This window comes from Rhinopithecus bieti, unplaced genomic scaffold (genome assembly GCF_001698545.2).
Source record: "Rhinopithecus bieti isolate Rb0 unplaced genomic scaffold, ASM169854v2 scaffold_10712, whole genome shotgun sequence".
Taxonomy (NCBI): Eukaryota; Metazoa; Chordata; class Mammalia; order Primates; family Cercopithecidae; genus Rhinopithecus; species Rhinopithecus bieti.
In genome coordinates this window covers 866,732-878,055 of record NW_016806920.1, presented here as the reverse complement: position 1 = coordinate 878,055, position 11,324 = coordinate 866,732, and the positions used below count along the sequence as shown (strand labels likewise).

The following is an 11,324-nucleotide window of genomic DNA, read 5'->3' as shown; positions in this document are numbered from 1 at the left end:
AAAAAAAAAAAAAAAAAAAAAAAAGGAAAAAAAAACTGCTTTTAAGTAACAGCTGCTATAAGAAAATTATTGACACAATTAATTAAGCAAACTGTAAAAGTTGTTGCTGTTTTTTTTTTCCTGGCTTGTCTTCAGCATGAAGACTGCGTTTTTCTGCTCTCTTTTCTGAAAGGAATTTTAGTGAATTTAAAAAAAGGAAAAAGAAAACTACACAGGGGTGAAGGAGAAAAATAAGATAGAAAATAATGCAAATCAGAAATTAACTGATTGCAAATCAGAAAATAACTGATCACATTAAAGATTAAGTGAAAGCAATTACACAGACTTGTTTGACCTGGAAATATCAAGTATTAACACACCTTCAGGGTTTGGCCACTGCTGTCTACAATGAACATCGTAACTTCCACATTTCTGGCCACGCTCTTCCCTCCTTTCTCAAATTCTCCCCTTTCAATAGTGATATATAAATCATTCCTCATTTCACCTATAAGGAAAGGAAAATTAAAACCATGTTATATATATTAGGAAATGTAATAAAGTGCTATATCAAGGAAAACTTTATACAATATACGGTTATACATACATATAAAAGTACAAATATATTTGCATTTTTATAATTTTATAAGAGTGTCCTCACCCTCACTGCCAACATCTGAGAAGAATAAAAGCCAGCCTCTGCTACTCTGAATTAGCAATGCTGTAATTGTGTATCTAGGAGGCGAATACTGGCACCAAGTAGGAAGGTATTGTCAAGTCTCACCATTTTTCAATATTTCCCTCATTTTATTTATGAGGTGTGATTGTAAAATGACAGCCTAGCAGGGGTGGCTCAGAGAAACCAGTCTTATTACTTTATAGTCATAGCAATTTAGGGTAGAAGAAATACCTAAATGTAGTAAAATAATAGAACTGTAAAGGATACAATTACAACTTAAATCTTTTCCACAATTCATGGACAAAATGATCTCACTGCTGGAAGAATCCAGATTAGCATTTTATGAACACAGATGTAGAATAATTCAGTCATACAAACAAACTCAGCTTAATATTTCATACCATCAAGCTATAAAACAAATGAGAAAGGCCCTATATTCAAATGGACACATCCTATGTGCATATATACTGTCGATTTCTTCTCTACTGGTGATTTATAAAACTTGAGTTTTAAAATCTCAACCCTTTCTTATTATTGCAAGATATAAAAGAGAAATTTGATGCCAACTAGCAAACTTAGGCAAATGTGCTAACAGCATGTTTTTACCTCTCTTATAAGAATTAAACTAGGGGGAAATAATGAATGCATAGAGAAGTGAGAAATAAGTCAACAAAGCACAACTAGAAAGTTTTTAAAGGTAAATGGTGAGATGGCAAGGTCGAATTTACTTTTACTTAACACAGATTTCAGACACTTGAAAAAAATCAAAAGTAATACTGTTTTCTTTTCTCTTTTTCTTTTTTTGAGAAAAAAAAAGGGGGGGGTCTCGCTCTGTTGCCCAGGCTGGAGTGCAGTGGCGCAATCTTGGCTCACTGCAAGCTCTGCCTCCTGTGTTCCCGTCATCCTCAGCCTCCTGAGTAGCTGGGACTACAGGTGCCTGCCACCAGGCCTGGCTAATATTTTGTATTTTTAGTAGAGATGGGGTTTCACATTGTTAGCCAGGATGGTCTCAATCTCCTGACCTTGAATACTCTGTTTTCTAATAAAAAATTTCCCCATAAGAAAGCAAATTACTAGAAAGTAAAATAACCAGACAACTATGTCTACAATTAGGAGTTTTATAAAACTTCTTCATCAAAGTGTGGACAAGGAAGTACCCTAGTTCCTCAATACCATGGACCATGGGAGATTATCAGTGTACCTGATCATCTTCCTCCATAAAGACCAACTTTTTATGATGGCATCATTTGCAAATGACCTAGGCTGACAAGGACACAGGTGGGCCATAAAACAGAAAACTAACTAAGTTCTAAAAGAATTACATCTTAGTCACTCTTTACAAAGGGTGTATATAAAATGCATATAAAACATACATTAGTGGAAACAACACAGAGGTCTCTGGCTTATGAATTTCTAGTACTCTTATACAGCTCATACAAACCAACTTGGGAAGGCAATGAACTTAAAGTCCAGGAGAAAAGCAACACATTCAACACTTTAAACATTGTATTTGTGTGCTCTGAAAGTTTTCTGTTTTAACTATGTCCTTTATTAATTTTTAGAGAATGGACCAGTACATTTTATGTTTATTAGACTTTTTATAACCCATTTCACTTTACAACATGTATTCTGTACTGCCACATTTAATGTTATTTATTTAACAATTCCATTATAGAATCAACAGCAAACCCCCAAAATTTGTCCCCTGAATCAACTGACTTCAACAAACAAAAAATAGGTCTGGTACACACAATGGTCTGCACACACTAGTTTAACAAGAGGTTTGGGAGGAAATTCTTGACAATAATGTTTCCATGAACAGATCTGGCAGGTGAAAAAACAACACTCAAATCAAGATACTTTAGAGCAAAATATATTGGCTAAAAACAGAATTCTTTTGCTTCTTGGAGTAAGTGACACATCATAAGTAGCTCTGCTTACAAATAGACTGTAAAACCTACACTGACTAATGGGAAGTATAGCTACGGGGGTTTTTACCTTAGGAATTTCTCATAATGAATAATTAGCTTGTCCAAACCACACAGGGATTAACTGTCCTGCAAAACAAAGAGTAAGTGTTTCTTGGGAAGGTGCTTTCCACTGTTATCTGCTAAAAGGACAGGGCCCCTCAGACTCCAGCAAAGGCAAGAGGTGATAAGGGAGGTTTGCAAGGTAACCTGTTTCCCTCTGTCTGTAGGCTAGGCCCAAAGGAGTGAAAATGAGGGCTGTAACTGCCAGCATCACAAAATTCTTTTTTTATGTACTGTATTTATTCATTGAATGTTTCTTGAGCATCTCCTGTGTGCTAGATACTATTATTACAAACCAGGAAGATTCAGTAGTGAATACAGCAAAAATTATTTCCCCAGAGTCTTGATTCTAGTAGGGGTAACTCCTTAAAAATAAATAAATAAGTAAGTAAAATATATAACATGCTAAGTGATAATAGACACTGTGGATAAAAGTGAGGAGGAGGATACAAAATATTGAATGGGGATGGAGGGAGAGTTAAAATTTTCAACAGGGTAATGAGAGAAGGCCCCATGAGAAGATGAGCGCCCTGAGTAGGCTACGGTGTGTTTCATAAAGGAGTAAGGTTCCAAAGGGCGTTAGCTTCTCAGGCCAATCCCCAAGGGCTGTTTAGCTCATAACATAGCTGGATTCTCCTAACTCTTCTTCACAAAAGAGATTCTGAATTCAAATACACTAAAGGCAGTAGGTTCACAGGACAATCAGAATAAGGAGATACAGGTTCTAGTCTCTGCTACTGCTACGGTGTGTGACATCAGTCTATACAGGATATCAGAAACCTCTGGGTCTCAGGTTTTTGTTATTAAAATGAGAATAGAGTAAAGGTGGGGACAGGAGAGGTGGTAGGAGAGACAACACTACTTTGTTATATCATGCTGTTTCTATGCCTTACAAAAGAACCTCCTGAAAATAACACGTTTACAAAATCAAACTCCTTATACATACGCTTTAATTTTCTGTTCTTTAACTGTCACTATCCCTGTAACCCCATTATCTTTTGCAAATCTTTTAGACTAAAACCAGATTTCTTTGAAAAGAGAATACACGACAAGAAGAACACTTCTCCTGGATGACATTCTCCATGTGCCTCTCCCAGGAATTTTACAGCTTGCTTATGTTCCAATTCTGCAAGGTGCCACGTTTTGCCAAAATATGCAGAAGGATCAAGTTGAAACAAGTGCTAATTAAAATCAATACATTTGAGGCTGACTCTGGAGAAAACTCATGAGTCCAAATGGTGTTCAGAAAGCATCTTGGGTAATTAAGAGAGAAACCATCAAGTCAGTATAAAAAGGAGTCATAACACCCGTGTGAAAAGCTATTTCCCTGACAATGTTTATTAACACCTTGTACCTCTCAAATTTATTACTCTGAAAATTTGATGTGCACCACACTTTCTTTCTCTTTAGCAGGCCTGCTGGCTAGGGAGCCTTTACACATATGAACGCCTTTCAAAATACCACTGTAGACAAGACAAAGATAAGGTCACAAAAGTGGGAACAAACTCAAGAGTTCAGTGACTGCAGTCAAATGGGTCCATTAACAGCTTGACCTAGATGGGTAAGAGTTTCCATCAGATGGGCAAGTTTCCATCTTACCCATCAGTACCTAGATGGGTAAGAGTTTCCAACTGTAATCCTTGTTTCTGTCTTAGGAATTCCTTGGATAAAGGCATATAGTGCACGATCACCACAGCATGTAAAGCACTGTACACCATCCCAGCAGCTTTATTTTATATATATATGTGTGTATATATATATATAATATATACACACATATATATACAAACACATATATATGTGTGTGTGTGTGTTGCGTATACACACACACACACACACACACTGGATATTTGTTAAGAGTTATGGAACCAAATAAAATTTCCTGCCCTTTAGTTTTTTTTTTAAAAAAAAAAGAAAATGTGTAAATGACTTAGGTTTTTTGTGAACTCAGATTATCGTTGATGATGTTGTTAATGATGATGGCAGTAGTAAGAGTCCTAGTAGCAACAGCAGCAGCAGTACACTTTATTGAGTACCTACTATGTGCTGGGTACTTTGCAAAATGCTAGAAGTAGAACATCTCATTCAATTATCATATCAACTTTATAAAAAAGGCACTATCATTTCCATTTTGCAGATGAGGAAATGAAAGTGTAGGGATTAAGAAAGGTGCCCTCGGTATTATCGGTGACCCCACATTACCTCTGAAAACCTGTAATTCCATGCCGTGAGAACGGCCATCAAATAAGCCACTGCAATTCAGCCTTTGTCAGGAGAAGTGACTTGAGCAAGGAAGGGAGTAGTCCTGTGTTGCTTTGCATTTGTCAGACCAGTTTTTAAATACTGATTACAGTTCTAGGGACCATCTTTACAAGACAGAGACAGACACAAATGGTATCATCCAGATCATAAACAATATGAAGAAAGGACTCAGAACCCATCACAAGAAGGAAGATGTGGACAATAAAATTAACTGAATTTTAAAATGTTGAAGTTCCATGCAGAAAGGGAAACTGGTCCAACATGTCATTTTGAGAGACAATGTGATGATGTGTTCTTGGTCAATACAAATATTCAAGTATGAGCCAGAAAACCACCACTAGGAACCATGAAGAGGAATACATGCACTAGACACATGGCTGGAGTGGGTGGCCCCTCATGTGTGTGAAAGGCAGGTTAATACCCCCTCCCCAAAGATGCCTAGGTCCCAATCCCTGGAACCTATGAGTATGTTACCTTGCAGATGTGATTAAATTAATGATCTTGAGATAGGGGGATTCTGTTAGATTAACAGGGTGGGTCCAATATAATCACAGGGTCCTTGAAAAAGGGAGGGGGAAGGGTCAGAATTAGAGAAGGGGATATGATGAGGAACACAGAGGCTGGAATGACTTGGATCTGAGCCAAGGAGTGCAGGCAGCTTCCACAAGCTGGAAAAGGCAAGGAAGTGGATTCTCCCCTAGAGGCATCAGAAGAAATGCAGTCCTGATCACACCTTGATTTTAGTTCAGTGAGACTAGCTCATCCTGTAACCTCCAGAACTATAACATAATAAATGTATGTGAAGCCACCCTGTTATAGCACCTATAGGAAACTAATACAATGTGTCTTCCATATCCACGTTTCTGTCACTTCATGACACCTTCAAGGAGGAGGAAGGAATGGGAGCAGGACTCACAGGTAACTGGAGACTGAAGCAGAGCACAGACAGGGCAAACATATGGATAGGCTGAAAAAATAACTAATATTATATTTCCCGTTTTTCACACAAGATACACTTGAGTAAAACCCATCAGGTTTTCTCTATTTTCTGTCTGTCATTCTCACTTTTGTTTTCCTTTGTTTTTAAAAGAGTACTATGAGATATTGAACTCTTTTGGGAGGTAGCTTTTTATGTTTTGCTTATGACAATTAAGCAAGCAAGGGCACATGATACAGAACCACAATGGACTCTCCAGACAGTTTTGCACAGAGGCAAGAGCATGGAAAAATGTGGTTCCCTGTTGCCATCCCACTCTAGGACAATGCGTGGAGATCTGGCAGCCTATTGGGGGAAGTCCTATTCTCTTGGGGTGGTGGGGACTGTAAGCTTCATAATTTGAGAGGTACCAGCCCCTCCCTCTGTCTAATCTAGGGCTGGGATATAACTTCAGGGTGACACATTAGAGTCTCAGCTTCCCTCTCTCTTCAGTCACTGTGGCATTCATTGGTTGAAAGACCACCATCTCCTCGCAAATCAGGGTTCAGGCCTAAGATAAGTGGTGTGGGGGCCCAGTGACTAGGGCTGGAGGGTGGTAAGCTTTGGTTAGGTTTAGGATATATACAGATACATTATATATATCAATGTATATTTTGATACAGAGTCTCACTGTCTCCTAGGCTGGAATGCAATGGCATGACCTCAGCTCATTGTAGCCTCAACCTGCTGGGCTCATGCAATTCTGTCGCCTCAGCCTCCTGAGTAGCTGGGACTACAGGCGCATGCCACCATGTCTAATTTTTGTATTTTTTGAAAAGACAGGGTTTTGCCACGTTGTCCAGGCTGGTCTTGAACAACTGAGGTCAAGCAATCAACCCTCCGTGGTCTCCCAAAGTGCTGGGATTACAGACGTGCACCACCATGCCCAGCCAGATTTAGGATATATTTTTAAGGAAGATCAAATCTTACTAGTGCACATCTACTTTCTCCAAAAGAAGGCTTACTGCTGTTTCAATTCTATCTTTTGATGTGTATTTCTCTATCAGTACATAGTAAGGAATATTTATATTGGCCAGGCACAGTGACTCATGCCTATAATCCCATCACTTTGGGAGGCTGAGACGGGTGGATCATGAGGTCAGGAGATCGAGACCATCCTGGCTAACATGGTGAAACCCCATCTCCACTAAAAATATAAAAAATCAGCCTGGCGTGGTGGCAGGCACCTGTAGTCCCAGCAACTAGGGAGGCTGAGGCAGGAGAATGGTGTGAACCCGGAAGGCGAAGCTTGCAGTGAGCGGAGATCGTGCCACTGCACTCCAGCCCAGACGACAGAGTGAGACTCCATCTCAAATTGAAAAAAAAAAAAAGAATTTATATTTAAAATAATGAAATTGCGTACTTCTTTTTTTTTTCTCAAAGTGACTTCTATTTATTTTTTATATTTTTGTTTTTATTTTGCTTTAAGTTCCGGGATGCATGTACAAACATGCAGGTTTGATACACAGGTATACATGTGCCATGGTGGTTTGCTGTGCCTACCAACCTGTCATCTAGGTTTTAAGCCCCGGATGCATTAGGTATTTGTCCTAATGCTCTCCCTCCCCTTGCCCCCCACCCCCTACAGGCCCCAGTGTGTGAAGTTCCCCTCCCTGTGTACATATGTTCTCATTGTCCAACTCCCACTTAGGAGTGAGAACATATGGTGTTCCTGTGTTAGTTTGCTGAGAATGATGGCTTCCAGCTTTATCCATGTCCCTGCAAAGGATATGAACTCATTCTTCTTTATGGCTGCATAGTATTCCATGGTGTGCATGTGCCACATTTTCTTTATCCAGTCTGTCATTGATGGGCATTTGGGTTGGTTCCAAGTCTTTGCTATTATAAATAGTGAAGCAATAAACAAATGTGTGCATATATCTTTATAATAGAATGATTTATAATCCTTTGGGTATATACCTAGTAATGGGATTGGTGGGTCAAATGGTATTTCTGGTTCCAGATCCTTGAAGAATTGCCACACTGTGTTCCACAATGGTTTAACTAATTTAAATGCGTTCCTATTTCTCCACACCCTCACCAGCATCTGTTGTTTCCTGACTTATTAATAATCGCCATTCTAACTGGTGTGAGATGTATCTCATTGTGGTTTTGATTGGCATTTCTTTAATGACCAGTGACAATGAGCTTTTTTTACATGTTTCTTGACCGCATAACTGTCTTCTTTTGAGAAGTGTCTGTTCATATCCTTCAAAATTGTTTATTTTCTTAAACATAAGATAAACATCTCTATAACGTTCTTCTTACTCCAGTCTGTAAATCATTATTCAGTCAACTTTGACCAAATAGAAATTTGACTTATTTGAACTATAAAGACACATGCACACATTTGTTTATTGCAGCACTATTTATAATAGCAAAGACTTGGAACCAACCCAAATGCCCATCAATGATAGACTAAAGAAAAAGGAGGATTCGTTTGAATAACACTTGTAAAATAAACTTAAATAAATCCTGAGATTACTATTAAAACTGGCCCCCAAATCTCAACTCTATCACTCCAGTGTTTTCAACTTAAATCTTTTTAGGGGATGGGCATGGTGGCTCATGCCTGTAATCGCAGCACTTTGGGAAGCTGAGGCAGGAGAATCGCTTGAGCCCAGGAGTTCAAGACCAGCCTGGGCAACATAGGGAGATGTCATTTCTCCAAATAATAAAAAATTAGCTGGGTGTGGTGACACATCTGCTGTGGTCCCAGTTATTCAAGAGGCTGAGGCAGGAGGATCACTTGAGCCCAGAAGGCTGAGACTGTAGTGAGCCGTGATTGCACTACTACACTCCAGCCTGGGTAACACAGGGAGACCCTGTTTAAAAAAAAGAAAAAGAAAAAAAAAAACTTTTTAGGGTTAGGAGCTTTACAGACCTACTAAAAGTGAATGCACTGAAATGTATAAATGATGGGTTCCCTAACAAAGAATGACAGTTGAACCAAGTGATATATGGGAACAAGTCTCTAGAAACAGGGTATAGGCATGAAAGCTTGTTATGAAATCATGATGGAGACAAAGAAAATTGTGCCTGGAAAGAATCACAGAGTAAAGAATGGACATTTGGGGTGCAGGGAAGACAGTCAGATCTTCCATGACATTCCTGACACATCAGCCAGCTTTGCTCCAGAATGTCTGATGGATGGAAACTTAGACCTTCCTGATACTCCGCAACAGGCCAGGCCCTGCTTTGCATAGGGTCTGTTAAGATATTTAGAGCTGGGCTGTCCAACAGGGTGACTGCTGCCACCTGTGGCAAAGGAGCACTTAAAATGTGACTTGCTGAAAAGAGACATGCTGTATATGTACGATACTCGCCAGCTTTCAAAGACTGAGTTTGAAAACAGAGTGTAAAATAACTCATCAGTAGTTTTTCATATGAATCACCTATTAAAATGATAATATTTTGGATATTTTGGGTTAAATAACATATATGGTTAAAATTAATTTCACCTCTTTTATTCTCATTTTTTTAAAGTGGCTACTAAAAAATTTAAAATTACCTTCATGGTTCAAATGATGTTCCTACTGGAAAGCACTGATTTAAATAATTTGCTGCTCTCTCGCCCAGATTGTGGAACTCCTTCAATCAGAGGTATTTGGCTTGGAGGTGGCAGCGACAGAGTCTCACAGAAAATGTTCTTCCTCAGTTGGAAGTCTGACACCTTAAGAAATAAAGTGCTGCGCGACAGAACCTTAACCAAGAAATAGTCCAGAGGACTTCATGATGACTCAGAAGCACATGGGCAGGTCAACTCCTCACACTAGGAGACCTGTCTGTACAGTAGTGAGACCAGTGGAGAATTGCTGTGCCTATGTTTTTCCCATTTCAAAAAGAGTCTGGCACTGATTACATTCTGTGACTGAAAAGAGTTTTGTGTATGTTCTTGTCCTTGTCAGGATCACAGATAATTCATTCTGCAGAGAGGCAGTGACTGTGTGCATAAACTTGGTCCTGTTGGTATAATCATGTGCCTCACCTGTTTTGACCCCTATTAGAATGCTAAAGATGCAAATTAACTCTGAAGGCCACATCTAGACAATGAAAAAAAAATTATGCTTGCAGACTGTCATTGTAACATTGGCATCAGAAATATTGTTCACATACATTTTCTCATGGAAGATTTCAGCTCAAGTTTTCATTAGAGCCGCTGATGAGAATGAATTGACAAGTCTGAAATTAACAAAGGAAAACAAAACAATGACTGCATGTTTCCCAGTGTAAAAAATTCACCTGAATTTTAAAGTTGCTTTCAGTTGTTTAAGGAAATACATACATCGCTCCCTTTCCTATTATAGAAGATTAAAAAGCCAGAGGAAGAAAGGGAAAAAAGAAAGAGAAGGAAGTGCTTTTAAAAAACCTCTTTTGTACTCCCCTCCACTACAGACACATGTCTGGAAGAACAATTTTCCTGGAGAGTATAGACTTTGCATTACAAGGTGGTACTAGAAAGGGACAGAAGCGAGCCTTATTCCACAGAAAGTTCATGTCCATCATTAAAGCCACACAAAAGCTGCATGAGCACAGCAGAACCTGGACAATTAATCAGCCAGTGAAGTGTCATCTTGATTTATATTTTTCCATTTCTCCATGATACTGCCCAGAGACCAAGCTGAGGAATTCTTCAAGCAGCTGGCTGCATTCTGCTCTAAAAATTTTTTTTTTATATTAGATTTGTCCATCAATATGCTTTCCAGTAGGATGAATTTTTTTTGTTGTTGTTGAAAAGGAAATACCAGCTATTTATAGCAACTGAAGGAAATCATGAATGGTTTTAAGAGCCACAGAATAGCATGCCACCAAGTAAACAGTTCTATAAACAGTCATTTTCGACAACAGTACCATGAGATGCTCAGGCCGACTAGGTTCCTAAGTTAGGTCAGATCATCTCAGGAAAACTTACAGGATGTTCTTTCAGCCTTCCTTGCATAAAGGAATTTCAGTAGAGCAATCACAAAATGGTACAATGGGCGATACTGGTCATTTTAAGTCTTTATTCACAGCAATCTCATTATCGGGTCTCATAGCTATGCCAGGTGCCTTGTCAGATACAACTTTCTTTGCTTGCACTTACACATGGAATTTAAACGGTGGTTTAGAAGACCTCATTTAAAACAAATACTGTCAACAATTTAAGATTATTTTATTTGATCTTTCTATTGTTTTTCCCTTTCTTGGTTGTGGAGGGTGAGGTATGGAGCACCAAGAAATACTACTACTTAGTATGCTATTCGTCATCTTCTACCTGTAGACAAAAGGGTAGAAGTTCTTTGTTTCTACGGAAGACCAAACACAAGTGAGGTCCTTTTATAATAAAATTCATAACTTAAAAAAACTCATTTCTTGATTTGTAAAACAAGAGGATATGTCAAAAAGTTTTTTTTTTTTTTTT

At 38.6% G+C, this 11,324-nt stretch overlaps 1 protein-coding gene across 1 annotated transcript in view; it reads right to left on the bottom strand.

The window, feature by feature from the left end:
- DOCK4 (dedicator of cytokinesis 4) overlaps nucleotides 1–11,324 on the bottom strand; it is a 494,753-nt gene that overhangs the window by 187,330 nt on the left and 296,099 nt on the right. The window contains 1 exon segment of the mRNA XM_017878678.1: nucleotides 360–484. Within this exon segment, the coding sequence (XP_017734167.1) occupies nucleotides 360–484 (125 nt within the window).